Below are 27185 nucleotides of genomic sequence, written 5' to 3'. Positions count from 1 at the left end.
AAAGGGCCTCCTCCCCCTGCCTTTTAGCAAGAGAACCAAGGTTAGTTGCATTTAATGACAGAAGCAAATTTGGTTACCTAGCAATAGCTACTGCCTAGCAGTTTCCCCAGTGGCCCAATCCTTGTCTGTCACAGGCCCAGCAGTGGGCAGGGGAGAGAAGTGGACCCAGCCAATGGCATGCAAGTTGTCTTGACTGGTGGTTCATGAGTTAATGGCTGATGTGGTACTCACCACAGCCAATAGGAGACCTGGAAAATCCAAGATGTTAGGATATATATATCTCCTAACATATTGGCATATATATAGTCCCCTGTGCAAGCACCAGTTGTTTCTGACTCTGAGGTGATGTTGCATCATGACATTTTCATGGCAGACTTTTTATGGGGTGGTTTGCCATCGCCTTTCCCAGTCATCTACACTTTACCCCCAGCAAGCTGGGTACTCATTTTACCAACCTCGGAAGGATGGAAAGCTGAGTCAACCTTGAGCCAGCTATATAGGATAGGTAAGAACCAACACTCTGAATTGTGCCTGGAAACAAGTGGGCAGCCAGTGTAGATCTTTCAACACAATGCTAATACAATCCCTGTATCCAGCCCTGAATAATAGCCTGCCAACTGCATTCTGGACCATTTGATGTTTCTGAGAAGTTTTCAAAGGCATCCCATTGTGCCATCCCATTGGTGAAGGCCAGCCAATGTCCTAGGCACAGCCCAACGTTGGTGCCCTTTGGCCCTGTTGCTTAACTGACAAGATATTAAAATTAGATGTGTTCACCATGCCAAAAAATTTGGTGGTTTTTTTTTAATCAAACACAGAGACAAGGACAATTAGAAAAAAATTCAACTAAAGTCAAATTTGGTGGTGAAAGAGTTAAGAGCATGACAGCTGGGGTGGGAACCTGTGGTGCCCCTTTTCCCTTGATGCCCTAAGCACTACTTAGTTTGCTTAATGGTTAATCCAGGCAGCCATGTACAGGGCATCATAATAATTTAACCTGAATGCAATCAGAGCATGGATTAGTGTGGCCAGATGATGCTTTTCAAGGAACAACTATATCCAGAGTTGCCAGATAATGCTTTTCAAGGAACAGCTATATCTAGAGTTGCCATTCTCTAGGGGGTGGGGGAACTGGAGCTCTTCTGGAGCTGTCCTCTAGACAACAGAGATCAGCTTCCCAGAAGAAAATGACTGCTTTGGAAGGTGGACTCTGTTGCACCTTGCTGAGGCCCCTCCCCAGGCTGTATCCCCCCAAACCACCAAACATTTCCCAACTCAGAGCGGGCATCCATTACATCTGGTATATCAGCTCAAGCTGTCCAAAGGAGCCATGTTGGCTTGTAGAAGAGATTTCTGCGTGATAAAGTCTCTTTGCTGGCAAAACCAATGATGACAGTTAGGTCTGAGACATTGCTGAAAGCAAGTATTACTTCAAGTTACTGATGCTCCTTTCACACAACACGGATGCTGCTGCTCATGGGAATCTTACTATTACAGTATTTGGTTCAAATGCATTACTGAAGAACAGTTGCCGGCTGCAGGTTTTATGGTGGGGGGGGGGGCGGGGGGCGGGATGGTGGCTCAGTGGTAGAGCATCTGTTTGGTAAGCAGGAGATCCCAGGTTCAATCCCCGGCATCTCCAACTAAAAAGAGTCCAGGCAAATAGGCATGAAAAACCTTGGCTTGAGACCCTGGAGAGCTGCTGCCAGTCTGAGTAGGCAAAACTGACTTTGATGGACCAAGGATCTGATCAGTATAAGGCAGCTTCATATGTTTGTGTGTGTGTGTGTGTGTTTTAAACCCACTACATAGACACCGCCTGGGTTTTATTCCTTCTGGACTTGCCCATGCTAGACCTTTTTGTAGAACTGGGATGGGGAAAGATACTCAGAGAGAACTTCCTTTTCCTCCAAGGCCTAAGCCCAACAGAACAGTGAACTGGCTCTTCTAAGCTTGGTGTTAGTTGCTGAAAGAAGCTGTTTTGTCCCTGCAGTCTGCAGTGCTTGCCTCTTCTTCAGATCTGCTTTGAACAAGACTAGAAGACTCACCTCCAGCAACTGGAGATGCTCAAGCAGCTGTTTCTTACTGAGTCTCACTGACTTCAGTCTAAAAAATGGGATGGAGAAGAGAAAAAGCAGCATGCTGCTGTATTGTACTGGCTGTCCTTGGAGACAGAAGTTAACTGTACTTTTTTTCTGGACAGAGACCAATTTTCATGAATCGCCACATTATCCCTCTTTTTAAATTGCCACTATTGACCGCAGGGGCAAAGAGCTGCAAAAGGCAGTTCCTGCCTCACTCATGAAGCCTAGCATGCAGCATCATTTTATAATCAGCATGTGTACCTAGGGCAAGAATAGCAACAACAGAACCCTTACTAAGGCTTCTGCATTTGAAAATTACCAATACCAATCTATCTGCAGTCCACAAACCCCATAACTTTCATTAATGCTCATTAATTTTAAAAATCCACGAATTGAAAAAAAAAATATAACTCTGGAGAGAAATGGAGAGGGGATGGGATATGGCAGCGGAACAGAAGTTTATTTTTGTCATGCTCCTCCCCTAAATTATTTGCATAGTTTCCATTAAATTTCCAGCAAGTCTCTGGTAACCTTAGGCTTCTGAAAGAAGCAGTTCATCCACTTCTTGTCTTCTCCATGTGTCTGAGTGAGAGATAATTTGAACTGCCTGGCAAAATTATGATGTCTGTGCACTTTTTCTCCAAGGAGTTCAAAGAAGGATACATGGCTCCCTTTTCCATTTTATTCTGATAACCATGTGAGATAGGTTAAGCTGAGACCTAGTGACTGCCTCTAGACCACCCAGTAAGCACTATAGCTCAGTAGGTATTTACATTTCACTTCTGACACTATACCATATTTACAAGTGTTGGGAGGGGGGGCACAACAAACAATGGACTTCCTTTGGCAAAAAATACTGGCCCTTTATCAGCAGGCTTCCTGTAGTAGCTCAGTCATTGCTAGAAGTAATAATCAAACTGGACAAATTGCTCAGTCTCCTCTGTTCAGGTTCTCCTCTCTCCTGTTCAGCTCAGCTCCACCCAACTGGACTCTCCTACTCCCTTCAGAGCCAGCATTTGCTCAAAATCTTTAAATTGGAGGACATGTTTTTAAAATGAAGTTGAAAGTTGATTTTTTAAAGTGAGAAATGTTACACCCCAGTTCTTCCTGGGGGTGCACTTCCATCCCTTGCACTACTTAATTAAGACCTTGGTTATATACACATGGGTTGGGAAAGGGAGGTTGACAAGGATAGGGGGAGGGGAAATGACAATGTGCCAACAGAACAATATCACTTCTGGCACAAACCCAGGACGGCTTTCATGGCATCAGCATGACTAGGATCCCCCCCCTCCAAAAAAACCCCTCTATGGTTTTACAACAGAGTGCTAGCTGAATCCTAGAGTGCCACATCAACATGGTGACATCACGTCCATGCTTGCATTGGATTAGTGCCAAAATGCTTTTCCTGCCCATTTGCCTCCCAAATGCCTTGCTGAGGGGTAGTGGGGACTGTAGGCCAATAAAGAGGGCCTTTTACCTTCTTCATCAATTAAAGAAGGTTGCTTGGTGGGTAAACGAGGGAGGGCCTTTTCAATGGCATCCCCACAATTATGGACCATTCTCCCCAGAGAGGTGTGCCTGGCCCCCTCACTTTCAATCTTTAGGACACAGTTGAAGATGTTTTTATTTTGGACTGCATTTGATTAAAACGGTTCTAAATTTTTATTTTAAATTTTGGTTTTATGTATTTTATGTATTCTATTTCTATTGTAAGCCACTTAAGAAAGAAAGATGCCTAATAAAATGTTTATGTAGTACGGCCGTTTTTCCACTGACCTTACTCTGGTGTGACGTCCCTCTTCACCGCGCAGCGTCTGCGCGGATTTACCACCAACTGCTGCGCACAACCAGGAAGTGCCGCGGCTTTTGTGTCGCAGATGTAAACTGCTAAAAACCAGTTTACATCTGCGACGCAAAAGCCGCGGCTCTTCCTGGTTGTGCGCAGCAGTTGGTGGGAAATCCGCACAGACGCTGCGCGGTGAAGAGGGACGTTGCTCCGGAGTAAGGTCAGAGGGAAAACTAGTAGAAAGTCTCCTGTTGTAGCCTGGCACACAAACAAAACACGCCACTTTCATTCTGTATGTTCAAGGGCTACTTTGAGAGAGATCACTTCACAGCTAAAAAGGGGCCCAGATACTAAACCAACTATGTATGACATCTGTGCTCAGATCCTCACATGCCTAGTCTGGGTTCAAACAGCAGCTGAGGAAGGGGAAGAGGGTGATATAGATCAGGTTGGGGGCATTCTTTCTTTCTCTTCTATTCCCACAATTGAAAATTACTGCTAACCTAGGCTGGTTTAAAACTAGGAATGGGAAGAAGAGACAGGTACAATATGGGTTTCCTCTCTCTTTTTCTTTCCCTACTACAGCTAGAAGCTCCCATAGTGTCTGGAGGGAACCCTTTTCAGTCCTTGAAACAGGATGGGAGAACAAGGCTCCTCCTTTTCCCCAACACAGCCCCAATCTATCTTAGGCCCCTTGGTGACACTTTTTTGTAAGTAAACTACATCCCTGGGAAGCAGGATCCGGATTCCCAGCATCAAGTGTTGTTTGGCTATAAGTTAGCTACAGGATACAAACTCAAACTGGGCCTCTTCCTTCGGCAAAAATGCTGTGTTATTTGTACCCATCCAGTCTGTTTTCTTGTAGAGATGCCAGCCTCCAAGTGAGACCTGAGGATCTTCCAAAATTACAGTTCACCTCCAGAGATCAGTTTCCTGGGAGAAAAAGGATGCTTTGAAGGATGGACTATGAGGTCCCTGCCCTCCCCAGGCTCCACCCACAAATCTTCAGGAATTTCCCAACCTGGACCAGGCAGCCCTACCCCTACCCCTCCACCCCCACCAGTCACAGAGGGCCTGGCAACCCTACTTGCTTGGTTTCTTTTAAGCTCTCAGCAGAATGGTTACTTGTACATCACACAACGGGAACAGTAGCTGTTTTCAACTTTACATTTCAGACTAATATTGTCACCTGGAAAGCCTGCAAGCAAGTGGAGATGGGTTATATGGAATAACTTCTACAGCTTTTTACTCCTTGTTCCTGTATTGCAGATTTGATGCCCATTCCACTTAATCACCACAGCTTGGTAATGAAAGAGTGGCTAAAGGACTGAAAATTCCCTAATTCGCATTCCTACTCTTAAAATATCGTTACAGAAATTATTTAGTTCACTTTATAATTTTTAGATTCGTAGAGGTTGGTTTTTTTTTTAAGGGCCTCTGCTGTTTCATCCTAAGGAAACATCAAGCACTCATCATCTTCTGCTCATAAAAGGTGTTCTGTAATGGCCCAGCTAGATGTGATGGCATCCTTGGGACCAACAGATCAATTATAATTCCAAGAGATTTCTAGGCCTCACCTGGACGTTGGCAATCCTAGTACCACTCCCACAGTCATTTCAGCATTTAAAAAGGCACTGGGGAGAAATAAAAATGCCACTTTGTGAGCCCAATCAGAATTGGTTCCTTGAGGCATTTTTAAATCACTTCAAAATGGCAGCAGCATCCTCATGGTAGCCACAAGGACAGTCACATCTAGTTTAACCCTAAGATTCAAAAATCTTTGACACTGATTCTTAATGTCTACCTGCCTCCCTAGGTCGTATGACTCACCCCAGAGAAATGTGATTGCAGCTTCTTGTGTGCTAGGAGGTGGAGGCCTCTTGGTTTATTGGCTGCTGTCCAGGCACAGGATGAAGACTCTGGAAATGGGAGATGGATGGTGGGGTGCAGGTGTGAGGTCACCGAGAGACAAAGAAGATGAAGGCATTAGACCCTTCCAAGTGAAAACATCTGAGAAGGAAATTCAGGTACCAGTGGGGAAGTGGGAGGGATGAATCTAGAACAGCATTAGTTTTAGTCCAGTGGCACCTTTAAGACCAACAAACTTTTATTCAGGAAATAAGCTTTTGTTTGCTTTGTTCTACTGCTTCAGACCAACATGGCTACCCACCTGAATCTAAAATTGAATTAGTAGTATTTGTATCATTTATATAGCACTGTTTATATAAATAATCACATATAAGGAATATCAGGGATTACCAGTGATGCTTTTCCCTGTTGAGATGCCTCCTTCACATAGCAATGAGCTTTTGAAATTACAGTTGCTATATCTCCAGTGATAGTGCTTTGCGGGGACTCTCTCATCAGGATTTGTACCAGCGCCTTGACCAGGCCCGTTATACCCCACCACTGGAGGGTTCAGCTTTCAACTATGGTTTCAACTCCAACTATCTTCAGAGAGTGATCTCCTATTGGAGGAACCAGTTTGACTGGCAGAAGCAAGTTAAAATCCTCAACCAGTATCCACATTATAAAACAACCATTGAAGGTGAATTCTTCACTAGTCCTCATATACCTTTCTCCTGTGTTTGCACTGATCCTTTCCATCAAACCCTCTCCTATTTACCTCAATGAGCTTTTTATATTGATATCCACCATATTGTCTGTTGTTTTTTTGGACAGGGATTGAAATTCATTTCATCCACGTGAAACCATCTCGTAATCTGAGAGGCCTGCCAGCCAAGGCTCTGCTGATGGTGCATGGCTGGCCTGGTTCCTTCTATGAGTTCTTCAAGATCATCCCACTGCTTACTGACCCTGCTGGTCACAGAGTGAGTGATGAGGATATAGTGTTTGAGGTCATCTGTCCATCCATTCCAGGATATGGCTTCTCTGAGGCCCCCCACCAGCAGGGTATGCAACAGACAGGACTGTGAAAGACTTTTCTAGATTGGAATTGTTTGTTCATTCAAAGGTCTTTAATGATCTGATTCTTTCTTCTCACAGGCTTTGACTCGATAGCTTGTGCTCGGATCTTTCACAAGCTGATGCAGAGGCTGGGCTTCCAGGAGTATTATTTACAAGGGGGAGACTGGGGTGCTAAGATCACCACAAACATGGCCCAGATGCTGCCAAAGTGAGTGGCAGAAGACTTTTGTTTTTTTTCTTTTAGTCTCTGACATCATTCTTATTCAACAGACTAGTGTCCAAGTACATCCATGTTACATACTTAAGATCACCCACACACTAGCCTCCCTTCATGTACATTTGGTGTGATGGTCGTTTGCAAACAACTCTGCATTAAGTAAGATTAAGAAATCAGTTATCTTCAAACAATCCAGTTTAGTTATTAATTTTAAGGAACCCTTGAATATCTAAGAGCAGTTCCTATAGAAATAGGATTCAGGAAAACCACTGAAAACAGATATATGAATTATGCATTCTACTAGGAATAAGGCCCATTGTGAGGAAAAATACAACAGGCTCAAAAGAAGCTCTGGGCAATTGCCCCCAATCCTTGCTGTCTTTCCACCCACCTAAGTGAAGGCATTTACCCTCCCCCCCCCCACCTCCAGGGGAGCAGATCTCTGCCATTTGGACAGCAGTTGTAATTCTGAGTGATCTCCAGCCCTCACCTGGCGATTGGCAACAGTGGTTCCCCAGGAGGAAATGGCTGTTTCAGAGGGTGGAGTCTATGGCATTGTACCTATCTGAGGTCCCACCTCTCCTCAAACCCACCATCTCCAGGCTCCACCCCTCAAATCTTCAGGAAATTCCCAACCTGGAGTTGGCAACTGCTAAGTCACACTGGGTGTCCTGGGGGGCTGCTGCTGAACAGGAGCAAGCAGACAGACCTAGTTAAGTCACACCAATCAGGTGGCATCAAGTCACCCAGGTGGAACCTGAAGATCTCCTAAGGTCACAACTCCAGATGACAGATCTCTCTCCGTTCCGGAGAAAAGAACTGCTCTGGAGGGTGGACTGTATGCAATTCTATTCACTTGAGGCCTCTCTCTTTACTAACAGAAGTTGGTTGCCTAGCAACAACCTCTGGCTAGGGGCAAGGCTGAGAAGAGGAGGGAGTGACAGGAAAGAGGCCTTTCCCTTATGCAGTCTCTGAGGAAACACTTCCAGCAGGCCAGGCCTTGCTGTCTAGTTGCATTATGGCGGTGGCAGTTACCTGGCTATTTCCACGGCCTGGGAGGGTGTGTGTTCTGGGAATGTGGGCCATTGATGGGGCAAGAGAGGTCTGTTGCTGGCAACACTTTTTGTGAGGCTGATTAACAGAGAAGACCCAGAGAAGAGTTAGATATGTATCTGTCTCTGAGGTAAGATTGGGTGATTTGTTCAGTATTCCTGGGCCTGGAGTCGGGCAGAGGAGGCCAGTGATACTGAGTGAGCCGTGATGGGCCAATTATTTGTTGAGTGCATGTAAGCCAATGGGAGACCTTCATTTGACCACCACCATAGGGGAATTATTATTATAGATTCCCATAAAGAACTAAGATACTTCCCAGAAGTAAATTCAGAATTAGTTCCTGACAGAACATAAGTGAAGTAACTGAGGAATGTTAACTACTACAACCACCACTGCTACAACTTGTATAAAATAACAGCACTGCCAGAGGGTGCAGGCAGTGAATTTTGTGTCCTCTCTGCATGTCTTTCTCCCACATCTCTTCACCTTATCACTCTTCTAAACTAGACACATGTGGTGGAGGTATGGATCCATCTTTGAATATTCACATATTATCCAGTACATGCACAAAGCAGGATGGGGTTCTGTTTTTCACCAAAAGCCAGGCATGAATGTGGAAGACAAATTGTTTTCTTACCTCAGTGTGTTCTGTTGTTCAAATATTTTTCTCCACAGTCAGTTCCAGTACTGCAAGTTGAATCAGAGTAGAAGGGAAATCCTTGAAAGGAAGTGGGGATGGAGGGCTTAGCACCTAGGTCCCCAATGTGGTGCCTGTGGGTGCCATGGCACCTACCAGCACCTTTCCTGATGCCTACCAAATGTTTTTTGGAAAGTTTAGGCCTACTTGTATGCAAGTCAAACCCACTGAACTCACTGAGATTTATTCTCAAGTAAATATGTTGGTATCAGCCTGTGTACTTGGTTTTAGATCTGTAAAGGGCCTTCACCTGAACATGATCTTCCTGCCCAGAATTGGTTGGAGTGGCTTGGTGTCTTTACTGCTGGGAGCCTACGTGCCATGGTTGGTGGGTCTCACCAGAGAAGACTCACGCCGCTTATTCCCATACTTTAAGAAGCACATATATGATCTCTTGCGCGAATCTGGCTACCTGCACATTCAGGCCACCAAGCCAGACACAGCAGGTTTGTGAATTTACTTTACTTGTGGCTGTTTAGAGTCTGCAGATCACTCTGTTCCTTCCCTTGCATAATAGTTACTGATGCTAAAATGAAAGAAGTTAACAGATAAAATAAAATTGTATTAAATTCAAGCTTCAAAAACATTCCATATGTAAACACCCTTGAAAATAGTCAACAAGATTTTCAATACATTTTACAAATCAATCCAGAACCAGGTGCTTTCCTAGCATTGGTGCCAAACATAACATTAAAAAATCTGTAAACTCAAACATGTACAAATTTGAGCTGTTAACGCCTCAGTTCTAGTCAATATACTCCAAGGCTTTCATGCTAGATATCTTCCAAAACAGGGCAATGTAGTATATTCACATAGTTTTATGGAAAGAGAACAAAGAAACTGATTGCAGGGGAAACAGGTTCATGCAATGCTCCCTGGTACATGAGTACTTAGAGAAACGTAGTGCATGACCTGAAAATTCCAAAATAAAATGAGTAGCAATCCTTGCAATCAGTAATATTTTTTTGTTTTGTACACTTTAAGTTAACTGGTGGGGAGAAAGTATTTGTGAATTTCCTGCACTGTGCAGGAAGCTGGACTAGATGATCCTAGAGGTCCCTTACAACTTGATGAGTCTGGCTGTTTTCAAGACTAACCATTAGGTTTACCATTATTTGCATGAACGTTATCTGTAACAGAATGGGATGGTATCAAATTAGTTGAAATACAAATTCCAGATTCTTTTCTGGATCCCTGAACAAGACTCTTCCCTGGTTTACTTCCTCGCACAAGGCTAGAAATTATGAAGGCAGTTAACTGAAAGCTGTCATGTTGGTTTCCTGACGTAGGATGTGGATTGAATAATTCTCCTGTGGGCCTTGCTGCATACCTTCTAGAGAAATTCTCCACCTGGACAGATAAATCATTCCTGAACTTGGACAATGGAGGTCTGGAAAGGTAAGCACATTGGAAAAACAACCAGTGGCTTAAAACATGTGGGTGGCGCAGGGTAATAAAAAAGAATACATACTAGCATGCTTTCACCTCAGCAGCCAAGTCTTTGGCACTTTACTTTCATTTATTTAATCAGTTGTACAATATATATAGTATATGAGCTCACCACCTTGTATTATGGATAAGCTAAATTATATGTGAGCTAATTACTCTGCTCTGCTAATACTTTTCTTATTCAGGAAATACTCTCTCGATGAACTTTTAACCAATGTCATGATTTATTGGGTGTCTTCCTCCATTGTGTCATCAATGCGCTTTTACAAAGAGAACTTTTCTCAGAACCCTGCCAGTGCTCCTGATGCCAGGTAAGAAATAGGTATTGGAAAAACATTCTAAGATAAGTTATCCCACTGCAAAAGTGATCTGCATACTACTTTGTGTTGTGTATTTCACTTATGCTGCCTTTCTTCAAGGAGCTACGTACTTGGTCCCTGTAATATCGGGCCATACTGCTGCTATAATGCAAATACAATTGAGCCCTTTCTTCAGCAGAAAATCTTCGCCCCTCCCCAAAACTTACTTGAACAGTTTACATTCTGTAGTTAAGACAGTTCGTTTTCAAAAATAAGTTCTGAAATCACATAGTTGTGGATCCCAATGCCACTCTACAAATGAGTGCATGGCAATATATCTCATTGAAACATGATCTGTATTTTAAAATGCTTTTCCATTCACAGTGAGAATATACTGCATATGGTGGCTTCTTTCATAGTTGCCTGAAAAAGCAAGCTCATCCCTATGTCAAAGTGACAGCTTCATACACAGCAATTTGCTTCTCTAGTCCAAATACTAGATTAGAATCGAAACTTTGAGAATTATGATTTGGTAGCCCTTATGTCTACAAGCCTAATACAAGAGCACAGTGATAGATTTTGTCTCTTCATTGAGCTAGCCACTCTAGCCCTAAAGTTTGTGTACCAATCAGAAATAGGAAAATTACTAAAAGCCTGCAAACTGTAAGAAAATTTAATTTACTGTGTTGTAAACTGATTTGGAAATGCTAGAGTTGAATCCAGGAGCACCTTACAGACCAACAAGATTTTCAGTGTTTTAAGGTTTTGAAAGTCAAAAGCTTCTTTCCTTAGATACCATTTGATAAAAGGAGCTTTGATGCTCAAAATCTTATTCCCTGAAAATCTTATTAGTCTCTAAGGTGCTCCTGGACTCCTCCAGCTGTCCTTCTGTGGACTAACATGACTACCCTCTGAAACCGCCTTAGAAAAGATATTTCTCACCATTGCCTAAGAAGCTTTCACGTGCTATGTCTTTATCTACAGGATGGCTGTTTATGTTCCTACTGGTCTTGCTGCCTTCCCTAATGAACTCACCCATGCCCCTCGGTCCTGGGCAAAGAAGAAGTTTAAGAACATTGTCACCTATTCCTACATGCCCCGTGGTGGGCACTTTGCCGCCTTTGAGGAACCAGAGCTTTTGGCTCAAGACATCAGACAGTTTGTAAGGAAGGTGGAGCATTTGTGAATGGCATGCTATGAGCATCACAGAAAAACGAGAGAACATGAAGCTTAGAGCAACTTGCAGTAGTTAAAACAAAATATTGTAATTTAATTGCTGCTTAAGCTCCTCTGATAAGAGGCTGTTATCACACAAAGAAGTTAAAAATACTATGTCAATGTGAATCATGTCCCCTCTTTTATTTTAAAGATCATTCTTACTCTCATTTAATTTTACAGACATGTTGCAGATAGATTAATTTTACATTTGATTGAAGTAGCACCTCCACAAAACAGAAACAGTTCATACAACATTGTGGGTTTTTTTTAAAAAAGTGAATTAATTGCAGCTCATTTTTTAAGTACTTCTAAGGGATAAAAGATCTACTTTTATAGGCCCAGTACTAGAAATTGTCAGCTTCTCTCTGACCATGTCCTCTTATCTGTTAAGCTATTCCTTGGTTTTTTTATAACTGTTTTTGACCAGAGTTTGTGAACCAATAGCAGAATATCAGCAATGTTTTATTTGCTTTGAACAAGCATGTTTGTTCAACTTCTCCCAGAAAGTGATTCAGTACAAAGTCCCACAAAGCTTATAACACTCTGAGCTTGGAAAGCCCTTCCCTTAGCTATTTCTTGTTTGTAGCTATTCTGTTAGTGTACAACACTGGTCTGTATAGCATTCAGAAGTCAGACACGTAACATGTGCATATAAATCTTTATACAGCAGGAACTGCTAGGTCCTGAAACATGGTAGCAAAACAATCCACTTTGCAGCTCTACATTACTCCATTTTAGTTTCTTGACACAGAATCTTGTTCTCAGGGCACAGAAACTACCTATCCTATCCAGCTGATCCACATCTAGCTTTATTTTTTCCTTGCTATAGGACAGCAGTCTAACCGTGTACCTATGGGAAAGCCACTCTCCCCAAATTTGTCCAGTATTTTCACTGGACCTTAAAACAATACAACCCCTAATAGTGGCTTTGCTGAATGTATCTAAAGGTGATCTATTTGGGACTAGGTGCTAGTCTTTGTTAATGCTTGTCCTCCAGAAGTTCCTATCCTGTCTTAATGTAAGCACTGAATAAAGCAGATCAGTATCAAAATGTAATGTAGCCTATAGGAGGTCAGTCTTTCATCTATCTTACATGCATTCACGTCTAGTTTAGCTTTGGTCAAAGCCAGGGAAGATGAGGTAAGTGACTTCTATACCTTCAGAAGTGTTTTAGTGCTCTGCAATCAAGAACAATTTCCATAAGAAGCACTATTAGGATGTTCACCTCTATACGAAAAGGAAAATTTGTCAAGCAGAACCATTGTGAAGAAAGCAAAGTAAGTATTTAAATATTACTCATGCTGAAAATTTAAGGGGGTGTATGTGTCTCCTCTCTCACACTTCTTAAAGATACTTCTCAATGTCTTCAGGCAGTGTCTAGAAAACACATATGGAAACATTACAGCAGTGGGGGATTCGAGCTTTAAATGTCATCATTCCTTCAAACAAGGGGAAAGGATTTTGTTGGACTTGTTTAAAGCTGGGCATCGCTCACAACAATCCCTTATTGCAGCATCTATCATTGCACAGGCAAATCTGAAAATTATGGCTTTCATGATATCCTTTTGGAAAAAAATCAACTTTGATAAGAGACTGTAATTCAGTAAACACTACACAGTGATCTAGTAGTGAATATAGCCTACTGGTAATGTAATGTTCTGTAGAATGCTCCTACAATAGACCAATTGTTTCAAGTGTTGTTTGATAACCAAACAAGAGAAAATGGATTAATGGCTGCCACGGCACACTTTTATCCTTTGAATCAGTTCTCCAAAGGCACATATTGGAACTATTTCCAAGCTTTATGATTTGGAGACAGAGCTCTCTAGAGAACACAGTACAGCTCAATATAGTTCTTAAAGTGCTTCTGGAAAAGAAAGTTGAACAAGAAACTTCTAACTGCAGATGATCAAAGACTTAGCACAGAGTAACATCTATATGAAGTTAAGAATGTCCTTTTCAAAACCTTGTCAAGAAAAGTAACGGAAACCCTTCACTGTCACCGGAGCTTGAAACCATATATAATCATTCAAGGCAGAGTTCACTTCTGTATTAGAAGGGAGTGTTGCACCATCATGGTCACTGCAGGATAAGTTGACAGTCAGCTTCCTCCCTCGAGCTGGCACTTTGTAGTTTAGTTTGGGTCTGAACCAGTCAATTCCACAGTTGCGATGTCCTTGAACCATAACAGTGACACCCAGGGTGGGGACAGCTCTAAGATCACTAAAGACATCTGCCAGGAAAAGTGAATGGAAAAGCTTGCGAACACAAGCTGCCGTTTGTAGGCTCTCCTTGGTGCCACCTACAGAGATACCCTGCAGGTTGATCTCATACAGTTCTTTAGGGCTGATGGCAGTACCGCCAAGGAGGACAAGAACTCGTGGGACCAGTGTCAAACTGAACATCATTTCCAAGTGCTGGAACACTCTCTCTAGGTCACCTAGCACTTGCTGGCATTTCTTATTGTTGTCTGGATCTCTAGGATAGACTTTTCTGATCACATTTTCATCCTGTGAAGTAAACAGAATAGAAACAATAGAAATATTTTAAAAGGGGAAACAAGACTTACCTTTTATGTCCAAGCACTTCACATGCATTACCTTAAGGCCTACATGGCAACATGTAGTATGCATTGTGTCCATGCATACTAGTAAACTAGATCAGTACTGACCTAAAAAGAGTACACCAGTTACTAACAAAACAACTTGACACCTGTCTGCCATAACCACTCCTTTTGGACTCTGACACTGCAGTGCTTTTAAGAGATTTCTCCACAAATTAAGACCGTCACTAGCAGTGTTCCCTCTAAGCTGAGTTAGTGTGAGTTAGCTCAGAGTTTTTTGGCCCCCAGCTCACACATTTTTATCTTAGCTCTGGAAGGATGGGCCCAGAGCAAACTAATTTATGCAGCAGCCAAATTGTCTGCTCACAACTTTAATGCCAGTAGCTCACAATGTAGAATTTTTGCTCACAAGACTCCACATCTTAGAGGGAATATTGGTCACTAGATATGGAGACCACAATTTTATAATTGCTGTTTCACTCTAAGTTATTCAACAGTTTATAAGAAAACAAGATATCAATCCAACTTCAGGAGACTATTGTACATATAGCTAAAATACTTATATTTGCTGCATATTAAAACTTGAATGTAGAAGATCCCCATTCTATTCACTAAGTAGGGTTAGGCAAATCTTTCTTTCATCCTAACCTACTTTTCACAGTGGCTGTTGATAAAGGATAACTCCTTGGGGAAAAAGACACTGCAACCAAGATCTATATGTTACCACACTCACACAAACACATGAATATATATTCAGATCAACATGAAGAATCAGCCTGCATATTTATGTAACAAGCACAAAACCAGGATCCTTTACCTAAAGATGTGGCTGTGAGAGTACTGAGTTTTCATTAGGAAAAGGATGCTAGAGACCTGATTTAAAGATTTTAAAAGCAATATGGAGTTTATTGAAGAACTTGGGACAATAAGGGGATGGGGGGGGGGAGAAGCCATCCTAAGCAAATACGAGCAAATATTAAAATCAAAGCACAAATAAAAAGCACATTCCTTACCCAAATTAACAATATAACAACCAAAAACTGATCAGAGCTATCTCACTTTAGAGCAGGAATTACTTTTGAGCTAAGGCTTAAAAATATAAATGGGGACAAAAGAGTCCAGTCTTTCAGATGAAAGGCCTAAATAGCACAGAGGAGCAAAATACCAGCTCTCTGCATAGTGCAGCAGTTTGGGTTAGAAAGTAACAGGAGATAGATCAAAATGAGGAGCAAAAATATAGCTGTCTTAGTCTGCATAGAAATTAGATGGAAGGATTCCATGTGTTGGAGCCTTAGTTACAATCCAGTTTGTAGCCAAGACCAAATTCAGTGAGTTCAGCAATGAAGCAGACCAACAATTAGGCTGGAATAACAGGTAGGATCCAGAAACTACCTACAAAGGTTTGAGTGTTGAGAGGTGACTTCTATGCAACTCTAGTCATTGCATTGAGAAGAGGACAGTGTCTCTGCTGTGATGGAACTGGGTTCCAGCTCACTGGAAGGTTTCAATTTTAGAGAAGTGGAAGGTAGAATGAATTCCAAAATATGGGCATGATTAACCATGTTCAAAAATATGGGGAAATATGGGAAATGTCTACCTGAAATGATTATCTGCCCAGAATACAAGTTTGCCTCATTCAGCAAATAACTGGGAAAGTTTGATGATGCTTCTAATTAAATTACTTGAGTGGTAAACCTGATTAACAAAAGTGAGGAGATGGCTGATAGGCCTGGCCCCGCTTGTGATTAGGTTTCCAGAGAATTCTGCATTATAAGGCTGGATGGTCCCAAAAGGAAAGTTATTCTTCTGCAAAACCTGGCTCTTTAATTATTGATCTAAGCAAGCCATATAATAGAACTATTGTCAAAGGAGTATCTAGCCCTTTGGGGGAATCCCGTCCCTTCCCTGAGAGTCAGCTTTTCTCTGTTGCCTACCTCTTCTGCAGTCTCAGACAGCATATGGCCTGTGAAGTCACAAAGAAGAACCCTAAACATGGCTTTTGATTCAGGGCTGCTTTCATGGTTACAAACATGTAGTTGAGAACTTGGTGCATTGAAACATTCTGTAAAATTATGAACTTGGTATTGCAATTTCCAAATAGAGACTACATTGGCTGTTACAAGTTCTGCCTACTAGACAGGAATAGCCATTTTAAAGCAGTTACCAAAAGTAAGGTCTTTATATATTCTCCCCCCCCCCAAAAAAAAACACAATTGTAAGCTTTGCACAAGCTTTATTAGCCCATAAATACCAGTAAGCTGATGATGGATGGCAGGCTGGACTCTGCCTCAGATAAGTTGAGACAGGGTGTTAGAAGCCGTGGCTGGATGGTTACAGGCTTACAGCTGAGCTGGTTGAGATCAAAGCCAATGAAGACAGAGGTCCTGTATGTGAATCATGGTGGGTTGGGATCAGAAATCCAGCTTCCAATGCTTGGCAGGGCACCTCTGATGCCAGTGCCAAGGGCAAGGAGCCTTGGGGTGATCATTGATACCTCACTTTCAATGGAGGTCCAGGTCGCTGCTGTTGCCAGATCTGCCTTCAATCATCAGACAACTTGTTCCCCATCTCTCCTCCCAGGACTTAGCAACAGTGATCCATGCAACTGTCACTTCCAGGTTGGACTACTGTAACTCACTGTATGCAGGGCTGCTCTTGAGCCTGACCTGGAAACTCCAGCTAGAGCAGAATGCAGCGGTGCACTTGCTCACGGTATCATCTGTGCGGGCACACATTCAGCCAGTGCTGTATCAACTGCACTGGCTACCAACCAACGTTCCCTCTAAGCTGCAGTCTTGTGAGCAAAAATTCTACTTTGTGAGCTACTGGCATTAAAGTTATGAGCTACTGCATAAATCAGTGTGTTCTGAGGTCATCCTTCCTGAGCTAAAACAAAAACGTGTGAACTGGAGGCTAAAAATCTGTCAGCTAGCTCATGCTACCTCAGCTTAGAGGGAACACTGCGACCAAATGAGTACCGGATCTGCTTCAAGATTATGGTGCTGACCTTTACAGACGTATGCAGCCACGGACCAGTATACCTTCGGGACTGTCCCTCTCCATATATACCCCAGAGAGCTTTGTAGACCAACATCTACCAGCAGTCCTTGGCCCAAAAGGCATCTGCTTAGCCTCAACCAGGGCCTTTTCTGCCCTGGCCTCAGTCTGGTGGAACATGGTCCCAATTGAAATCAGGGCCTCTGTAAAACAGAGCTGTTCACCAGAAAGGTACATACTGTCAGGAAACTGAAAGGAAAGGTACATACTGTCAGGAAACTGAAAGGAAAGGTACATACTGTCAGGAAACTGAAAGGAAAGGTACATACTGTCAAAACCCTTGGGGAAGCTTGGACGCTATTTAAAACTATAATCCTAGAAGCTCAGATAAAATACATACCACAAGTTAGGAAAGGCACAAACAGGCATAAGAAAAGGCCTGCATGGTTAACAAACAAAGTAATGGAAGCTGTAAAAGGTAAGAAGGACTCCTTTAAGCGGTGGAAAACCAGTCCAAGTGAGATTAGTAAAAGGGAACACAGGCTGTGGCAAATCAAATGCAAGACTGTGATCAGGCAGGCAAAAAGGGACTATGAGGAGCATATTGCAAAAAACATAAAGACCAACAATAAAACTTTCTTCAAATATATTAGAAGTAGGAAACCAGCCAGGGAGGCAGTGGGGCCCTTGGATGACCATGGGGTAAAAGGATTACTGAAGGAGGATAGGGAAATGGCTGAGAAGCTAAATGAATTTTTTGCCTCCGTCTTCACTGTGGAAGACGAGAACTTTTTGCCCGCCCCAGAACCACTAATTTTGGAAGGGGTGTTGAAAGACCTGAGTCAGATTGAGGTGACAAAAGAGGAGGTCCTACAACTGATAGACAAATTAAAAACTAATAAGTCACCGGGTCCGGATGGCATACATCCGAGAGTTCTGAAAGAACTCAAAGTTGAACTTGTGGATCTTCTAACAAAAATCTGTAATCTTTCATTGAAATCTGCCTCCGTTCCTGAGGACTGGAAGGTAGCAAATGTCACTCCCATCTTTAAAAAAGGTTCCAGAGGAGATCCGGGAAATTACAGGCCAGTCAGTCTGACTTCAATACCGGGAAAGTTGGTAGAAACCATTATCAAGGACAGAATGAGTAGGCACATTGATGTACACGGGTTATTGAGGAAGACTCAGCATGGGTTCTGCAAGGGAAGATCTTGCCTCACTAACCTGTTACATTTCTTTGAGGGGGTGAACAAACATGTGGACAAAGGAGACCCGATAGATGTTGTTTACCTTGACTTCCAGAAAGCTTTTGATAAAGTTCCTCATCAAAGGCTCCTTAGAAAACTTGAGAGTCATGGAGTAAAAGGACAGGTCCTCTTGTGGATCAAAAACTGGCTTAGTAATAGGAAGCAGAGAGTCAGTATAAATGGGCAGTCTTCGCAGTGGAGGACGGTAAGCAGTGGGGTGCTGCAGGGCTCGGTACTGGGTCCCATGCTCTTTAACTTGTTCATAAATTATTTAGAGTTGGGAGTGAGCAGTGAAGTGGCCAAGTTTGCAGATGACACTAAATTGTTCAGGGTGGTGAGAACCAGAGAGGATTGTGAGGAACTCCAAAGGGATCTGTTGAGGCTGGGTGAGTGGGCGTCAACGTGGCAGATGCGGTTCAATGTGGCCAAGTGCAAAGTAATGCACATTGGGGCTAAGAATCCCAGCTACAAATACAAGTTGATGGGGTGTGAACTGGCAGAGACTGACCAAGAGAGAGATCTTGGGGTCGTGGTAGATAACTCACTGAAAATGTCAAGACAGTGTGCATCTGCAATAAAAAAGGCCAACGCCATGCTGGGAATTATTAGGAAGGGGATTGAAAACAAATCAGCCAGTATCATAATGCCCCTGTATAAATCGATGGTGCGGTCTCATTTGGAGTACTGTGTGCAGTTCTGGTCGCTGCACCTCGAAAAGGATATTATAGCATTGGAGAAAGTCCAGAGAAGGGCAACTAGAATGATTAAAGGGCTGGAGCACTTTCCCTATGAAGAAAGGTTGAAACGCTTGGGACTCTTTAGCTTGGAGAAACGTCGACTGCGGGGTGACATGATAGAGGTTTACAAGATAATGCATGGGATGGAGAAAGTAGAGAAAGAAGTACTTTTCTCCCTTTCTCACAATACAAGAACTCGTGGGCATTCGATGAAATTGCTGAGCAGAAAGGTTAAAACGGATAAAAGGAAGTACTTCTTCACCCAAAGGGTGATTAACATGTGGAATTCACTGCCACAGGAGGTGGTGGCGGCCACAAGTATAGCCACCTTCAAGAGGGGTTTAGATAAAAATATGGAGCACAGGTCCATCAGTGGCTATTAGCCACAGTGTATGTGTGTATATAAAATTTTTTGCCACTGTGTGACACAGAGTGTTGGACTTGATGGGCCATTGGCCTGATCCAACATGGCTTCTCTTATGTTCTTATGTTACCTTCAATTGAGGTAGAGGATGCCTCTCAGCCTCCCCTCTCCTTGCTATCCTGCTAACGTCCAACAGAAGGCATATTGAACTGCTCTGAGCAATGTATGGTTTTTGCTGCCATGGGATATAAGTGCAATAAGAAATCCATAAAGAAAAAAGTTTAACCTTCCCCTGACTGCTGCAAATTAGCATAAATACATTAATTGGCTTGTTCATACTAATGATAGATTTACCCTGCTATTAACAGGGAAAATTGTGCAAGAATGTAGGCAGCTCAAACTTCAATTCAGCTGGATTGGTCTAAGAGATAATAAAATGCCTCTCTGTGGAAAAGTGTCTTTCCACCCTTCTTGAAAGAACCTTTGTGAAGAAGGACCCCAGTGATCTGAACAACTACTGTCCAGTGGCCAATCCTCAATTTCTGGGCAAGGTACTTTGGTGGTAACCATGCAGCCCCTGTCGATCTTGGAGGAGACTGATTATCCAGACTTGTTCCAATCTGAATTCAGGCTTGGGTGCAGGACAGAAATGGCCCTAGTCACCTGACAGATGGACCTTTATTGGGAGATTGACAGGGAAGTGGTGTCCCTGTTGATTCCCCTTGCAATGTTCTGTGACAGATAGGTCTCTACTAGAATTTCCCATTGTGAATCTTGATAGATTTTCTCTGCTTGTGATCCAGAATACATTTTACTATTCAGTAAAATCCTCAAAGCAGAGACAAACCAGCTGCGTGTGAATCAAGGTCTAAATCGGGGTCCCCAAGCCTTTTCAAACTGGAGGCACCTTTGGAATTCTGACACACCTTGGTGGGCACAGCTGTAAAATGGCTGCTGCAGAAGGCAGAGCCAGCCATAAAACAACTGCCATAGCTTACCTTCAGTCATACAATAAAGATCCTTGTGATGTGGCTGCAGCTACTCCCATAATAGTTTTAAAAAACTGCATAGCCATCAAATCTCCAAAGACCAACCAGAAGCCTTGCTAGGCAACAACTGCAACCACCTTCTAAAAGCATTTGGTGGGTGCCATGAAAGGTGCCAGTGGGTGCCAGGACATCCACAGGCACCATATTGGGGACCCCTGGTCTATATATATGTGCAGGACCGCATGCCTGGCTTGAACTATTAAAGTCAAAATAATATTGCTGTACTACAGAAAGTTGTATCTTTGTCCTTACAAAACGGAAACCAAAAGCCTTAAAAACTCTGTCTTCTTTCTACCATACCTTTTCCATCCCCTAACCATGATTGTAAAACCTTTCTGTTGCAATGAATTTACGGTAAGTAATATTTAGAAAAGTTACACAAAGATTGGACCTTTTTATTTCTTCTGTCAGAAGATATACTTAGTTTGAGCATCTCTCCTTTGGGTGGGAAAATACTTTTACAAGGCACAGATAACTAGATACAGGTTAACTCAGGTGTCCTTACTAGTAACACTGAAGTCTCCTCCCTTAGGGCATTGTCCATGAAAATTTGATATCAACCATGCTATCCTTCTGAAGAGGCTGGAGAGGTGTACTGTGCATCAGCAGTACTGCTCTTATTTGACTAGCCAGTGATGCTAGGGAACTGCTGCTCTGTACCATGGATTTCATGCTGTGGGGTCCTACAGGGTTCCACCTTGTCCCCCATGCTGTGTAACACCCAATTGAAACTGCTGGGGAGAGACAGGAGATTTGGAGTAAGATGCTACCAGTATGTGGATGACTCCCAGCTCTACTTCTACTTAATAGCTGAGTCTGTGGAAGTTGTGAACAAGCACTTGGAGATGGTGATAGGATGGATGAGGGTTAATAAATTGTAGCTTAGTCCTAGACTAAGCTGCTGTAGGTCAATGAAAAAGCTATTTGAGGACTGAGGAGGCAGCCTGTTCAGACCCATAGCTTGGGAGAAGGAACAGATTCATAGCTTGGGAGTATTGCTGGATCTTGGTCTACAGTCGGAGGCCCAGATCTCTTCTCTTCTGGCCCAGATTCTCTTATGTGGTGCTTAAGGCTGTTTATCAGCTTTACCTGATAATCCAACTATGGCTTTTCCTCAGAAAGTGTAATCTGGCCATGGTGATCTGTGACTTAGCCACAGTGATCCATGCTGATTACACCCAAGTTAGATTACTGTAACATGTATTACATGGGAGTGTCTTTGAAAAGGGTCTGGAAACTTCAGCTCATCCAGAATGCATCAGCCAGACTATTCATCCTGAAAGCATCAGCCAAACTAAATACAGGACCCATTTGGCTACTAATTTGTTTCCAGGCATAATTTAAATTGCTGGTTGTTACCTTTAAAGCCCTAAATGAGTTGGGACCAGAGTACCTGAAGGACTGCCTCATCTCATATTGTGCAACTGATCAGTTAAGATTTGCCTTACAAGCCCTGCTGTCTGTGTGCTTCATTTAAAGGTGAAGTGAGTGGAACCAGAGAAAGGGTTTTTTTAAGAAGCAGCACCTTGTTTGTTGAATGCCTTTCTCACTGAGGCTCACCTGGTGCCTGCATGCTTTCTTTTAGGTGCCATGCCAAAATATTTCTGTTCATTCAGGTCCAGAGATTGGGTTTTTAAAACACTATTTTAGTTTTGAAGCTTATTTTTAAGTTGTCAGTGAGCTGTTTTTATGGCCTATGTTTTTTATGCTGGGTAAATTTTTAATCAGACATCTTTAAGTTTTCCCAATATTATTTATTTCATAACAACCTTTAATTAAAAGTTTGGGCTTTTATTTATTTCTTTATTTTGATTTATGATTTGCCCTCCCCTGCTATCACAGGTCTCAGGACAAGTAACAACATATTTATAAAACATTTTTAATAATGATAAAAACAATTTTAAAACTAATTATAATATACTGATGGTACATACAATTTCATCATGGAGAATTTGGTCATATCCACATTGGGGGAAGGAGAGGAAAAGGGAGCAGACATCAAGACAGTTGTAATTCTCCTCAGTCAAAAGCTCTGGCCATAGGCCTGGTGGAACAGCTCTGTTTTACAGGTCCTGAGAAACTGTGAGAAGTCCCACAGAACCCAGATCTCAGCTCAAAGAGTGTTCCAACAGGCTGGGGCTAGAGCTGAGAAGGCTCTAGTTAAAACTAACCAAATTTTTCTCAGCCCACAAACAATCAGATATTTGTTCAGAGAGCATAATGTTCTTGTGGGGGTACACCAGGAGAGGCGCCCCCTAAAGGTATGCTGCTCCCAGACCATGTAGGGCTTTAAAGGTTAAAACCAACACCTTGAACCTGAACTGAAATTCAATCTGGAGCCAGTGCAGTTGGCAGAGCACTCACCAAATATGTGCTCTGGTTGGAGTTCGAGTAAGGACTTGTGCTGCCACATTCTGAACCAGTTGATGTTTCTGGGTCAGTCTTGAGGGAAGCCCTGTGTAGACCGAGTTACAGTAGTGTAGTCTGGACATGATCATTGCATGGATCACTGTGGCTAAGTCAGGGTGGGATAAGAAAGGGGCTAGTTGCTTGACTTGACGCAGATGTAGAAATGCCAGTCTGGCAACATTTGTGATCTGAGCCTCCACCGAAAGGGAGGCTTTCAGTGTCACGCCCAGACTCTTCACCATTAGAGTTGTTGTTAAAGGTGCTGCATCAAGAGTTGAGTTGACTGGACTCCCAGGTTCAACCACAGAACCTCCATCTTTATTGGATTTAGTTTCAGCCAACTCTGCTTCAACCACGCCAATGCAGCCCCAAACCCTCTGCCAAATTTTCAGGGGTGGAGCCCGGATGGCCATCCATCAATAGATATAACTGGGTATCATCAGCATGCTGGTGACAACCACAACTAAGCTGCCATAGGGGCACTAGCACACAAAATTTTAACAAGTAGCTCAGGGATTTCTGCTTCTGCCCACAGATACTGCTTCAGCCCATTGGAAATGATTGAGGATGGGGGCACCTCCTTTGGGGCCCATAAAACTGGACCCCTGATCCAACCTTTTTGAAACTTGGGGAGGTTTTTAAGAGGCACCAGAAGCTATGCTACACATTTGGTGCCTCTACCTCAAAGACCAGCCTCCCTTCCCCCGAGCCCCAGATTCATTATAGCCTACGGGGCCCACTGACTATATTGGCCCTGATAGGCTGCAATGGAGCGGGGGGAGGGGGACACAATTTTTTCACACCCCCTATTATACTTTTCAGTATTATTTGTAAGCTGTCTTGAGTCACAGGGAAAAGTGGAATATAAATATTTGAATAAATAAGTAGTTTGGGCAGGTTGATAATATTTAAACAACTTCCTGGCTTTTTAGGTTAGGCAGGGTTCTGACTCTGATTGTTCCTCCTCTGTTATATTTGACCTATAATGCCGGTTGTCATACTTCATTTAAAAAACTACAGGGCAACAGTCTGAGACCAGGTCTACCAATATAGTGGAAAGAGGTGGGTAGACCTGTTCTCCAGGTGCGAGGTCTACCAATATAGTGGAAAGGAAAGGGTGTGGTGTGACTTGATTCTGTTTTCTCTTATAATGTTTTAATTATTCTTAAAATATTATTTAAATATAATTTAAAAGAATTTATCTTGAGATTTTTACAAGGCTAGGGAAGTAATCTAAAAACTAATTTATGCAATAGTCAAAAATAGACTTGCTCACCACTTTAAAGCTACTAAGCTTTTACGCTCATGAGGTAGAACTCCTGCTCACAATGATGTGGAGCTTAGAGGGAACACTAGTGACAACCCAGTGTAAATCTCTGCACCAGAGGTAGCCAAACTGTGGCTCAAGAATCACATGCAGCTTTTTCACGCATACTTTCTCCACCACAGAGGTCACTCAAACACCTGGAAAGGGGAAAGTGAACAGAAGAGCTGAGGGAGCCACTGGAAGGAGGGACTGTATTAAACAGGGTGGTGCAGAGTTCGTTCCCCTTAGTTTCATAGTTCTTCTAGGAGCTGAATTTACTATTTATTTATTTATATTTTTACTTATATCCCGCCCTTCCCACCGAAGTGGCTCAGGGCGGCTTACAACATAGTAAACTTACATAAATTTAGCTTTAAAACATTTACATAATAAAGATTAAAACAATACATTAATAAGACATAAAAACCAGCGGTCTATTAAATGCATTCTAGTTCCATCCAAAAAATTTCTCAGTATTAGTTAGTTGTTGTAGGCCTGCCGGAAGTGGGCTGTCTTACAGGCCCTGCGGAACTGCCCTAGGTCCCGCAGGGCCCTCACCTCTTCCGGCAGCTGGTTCCACCAGTAAGGCGCCGTTACCGAGAAGGCCCGATCCCTGGTGGATTTCAGGCAGGCCTCCTTTGGCCCGGGGATTACTAACAGGTTTTGTGAACCCTGGAAATATAGGAAATTGTAAGTTGCTCTGAGTCTCTGATTCAAAGAGAAGGGCGAGGTATAAATCTGCAATTCTTCTTCAGCATAAACTGCTAGCTCCCTACAAAACGCATGCATTTTAACTCTGTTACAAAGCCCTTTAAAACTCTGCTTTGAAAGTGGTGACCAAGCCAATGAACAGTTTTGCAACATTTAACACAACTTTTGATAATAGCAGAGGGCCTGGAGAGGTGGGATTTGAGGAGGGGTGGGACCTCAGACAGGTATAATTTATTTTATTTTATTTATTTGATTTATATCCCACCCTCCCCGCCGAAGCAGGCTCAGGGCAGCTCACAACATAAAATCCCACAAACAATTAAATTAATGAGTATTAATATTACACAGTCAATAATAAACTTTGCTGTCAAGGCAAAGAGAGATAAAAAGTGGCCAGTGATTTATATGGTACATATGTGTTTCCTTCTCAAACTGGTGCAAAAATAATCCCCTAACCTTTCCCTATATTAGTCTTATTGGGACTGTTACTCCCAGCTTCTTCTTTTTTAAAGTTTCCTTCTAGTATGGTTTGTTGTAAAGTGTATTTTATCTTTCTGCGCAAAGAAACTATTAAGAGTTTTAATAAAGACATGTGTGTAATATTTGTTCATGTCTTGCAGCTCTCAAACATCTGACATTTATTCTATGCAGCTCTTACATTAAACAGGTTTGGTCGTCCCTGCTCTGCACCAACTGAGCAAGAGGGCAGAGATAAATGTTGAATAACATTGGAGAGAGAATAGCCTTTTGGTGGACTCCACATACCAAAGGGTATAATGGGGAAATTCTCTTCCCTAGTGCCTTTTCTTACTCCCCTAGAACTTTTATTTATTTCATATTTAACCCACTTTTCTCACTGAGGCTTGAGGTTGATTGCAAAGTAGAAAACAGCAAGAGTCAATTAGCACCTTAAAGACTAACGATTTGTGGCAGGGTATAAGCTTTCATGTGAGCAGTGGCTCACAAAAGCTCATACTCTGCCACAAATGTTATTAGACTTTTAGATGTTACTGGACTCTTGCTTTTTCTGCTACAAACAGCCTAACACGGCTACCCATTTTGAGCAATTCAATGAGATATGAAAGATCTCTAGTAAACTATGCAGTAGGGCTAGGATTACAGAACTGGAAAACATCACAAACAAAAGCTGCCTAATGTAACAAAACCTACCCAGGGCTTCATAAAATAAACCCAGCGGATTAAGGTTCCATCCAAATTCCTTACCTATTTTGTAAATTTACTATTTTCAGAGATTCCCTCCCCCCATAGATGAACATTTAAATACATGGCCTACCACCTGTAATGTATCAGAGGTCAACCCATTCTACCATCCCACTCCCGCAGGCATAGACCAGGCCTTACGTGGTTGTTGTTCATGATGTCCGATTCGTTTGGTAGCGAAGAGATACTTGAAAACACAAACGGACATTTAGGCCACATGCCCGATAGAGCCGCATGAAACCAACATACTCCTCAATGTCTCCCTGCACTGCCGAGGGGTAACACGGCATCAGCTTCCTACCACCCACTGTCTCTTACCTGGCTCGAGGCCCCGAGGAGCTGCCTCCGGGAGAAGCAGGCAAGTTGCTCGTAAGGCAAGGGCAGTTGCTGCCTCTGGTACAGGACATGCTTCAGGAACTCGCAAGTAAAATGGAAACAGCCCTCGCGAGTTACCAAGCCAGGAAAAGCCACGGACACTGAGACTGCACCGCCCGCTGTGGGAGCCACAGGCGGGGGCGCTAACGCCACAGTCATAGCAACGGAGTCAGATTGGGGGGCTGACTCGGCCACGAAGGGCAGATCGGCTGAAAAAGGAGCGGAGAGAGAAGCTGAGTCGTCCGTCGGACCCGAGAAGGGACCCACTGGGATCAGCGGGCCCGGGCAGGTCGAGGGGGGGTGAGAAAGGACACAGCCAGGGCCCCCATTGTTCCTCTCGGTCTCATTTTCTTCCGGCTTCGCCTTCTGAGCGGCCATTTTCTGCTTTTCAAACTCTCTCCGATTTGAATGGCCGCCCTCCCTGAGCATCATGGGAATGTGCATACGTCACTTCCAGACACTGTTCCGGCGT

At 42.9% G+C, this 27185-nt stretch overlaps 2 protein-coding genes across 2 annotated transcripts in view; one reads left to right on the top strand and one right to left on the bottom strand.

Annotated features, from left to right (window-relative positions):
• The window catches only part of LOC132575820 (epoxide hydrolase 1-like), a 15116-nt gene extending 3256 nt beyond the window's left edge, over positions 1-11860 (top strand). The window contains exons 2-9 of the mRNA XM_060244512.1: positions 5690-5900; positions 6241-6421; positions 6556-6786; positions 6880-7009; positions 9000-9214; positions 10058-10166; positions 10403-10528; positions 11501-11860. Coding sequence (XP_060100495.1) covers positions 5690-5900; positions 6241-6421; positions 6556-6786; positions 6880-7009; positions 9000-9214; positions 10058-10166; positions 10403-10528; positions 11501-11702 — 1405 coding nt within the window. The 3' untranslated portion in view covers positions 11703-11860. The remainder of the gene's footprint in view (positions 1-5689; positions 5901-6240; positions 6422-6555; positions 6787-6879; positions 7010-8999; positions 9215-10057; positions 10167-10402; positions 10529-11500) is intronic.
• Positions 11851-27185, bottom strand: MAD2L1BP (MAD2L1 binding protein). Its single transcript, XM_060244522.1, has 2 exons — positions 26657-27185; positions 11851-14244 (listed from the first exon to the last, which is right to left on the bottom strand). The coding sequence occupies exons 1-2, from the start codon at positions 27155-27157 to the stop codon at positions 13705-13707; spliced, it is 1041 nt and encodes a 346-aa protein (XP_060100505.1). The 5' UTR covers positions 27158-27185; the 3' UTR covers positions 11851-13704.

Source organism: Heteronotia binoei, chromosome 1 (assembly GCF_032191835.1).
Source record: "Heteronotia binoei isolate CCM8104 ecotype False Entrance Well chromosome 1, APGP_CSIRO_Hbin_v1, whole genome shotgun sequence".
Taxonomy (NCBI): Eukaryota; Metazoa; Chordata; class Lepidosauria; order Squamata; family Gekkonidae; genus Heteronotia; species Heteronotia binoei.
Note: the sequence above shows the minus strand (reverse complement) of the source record. Positions and strands in the feature narration are given on the sequence as shown.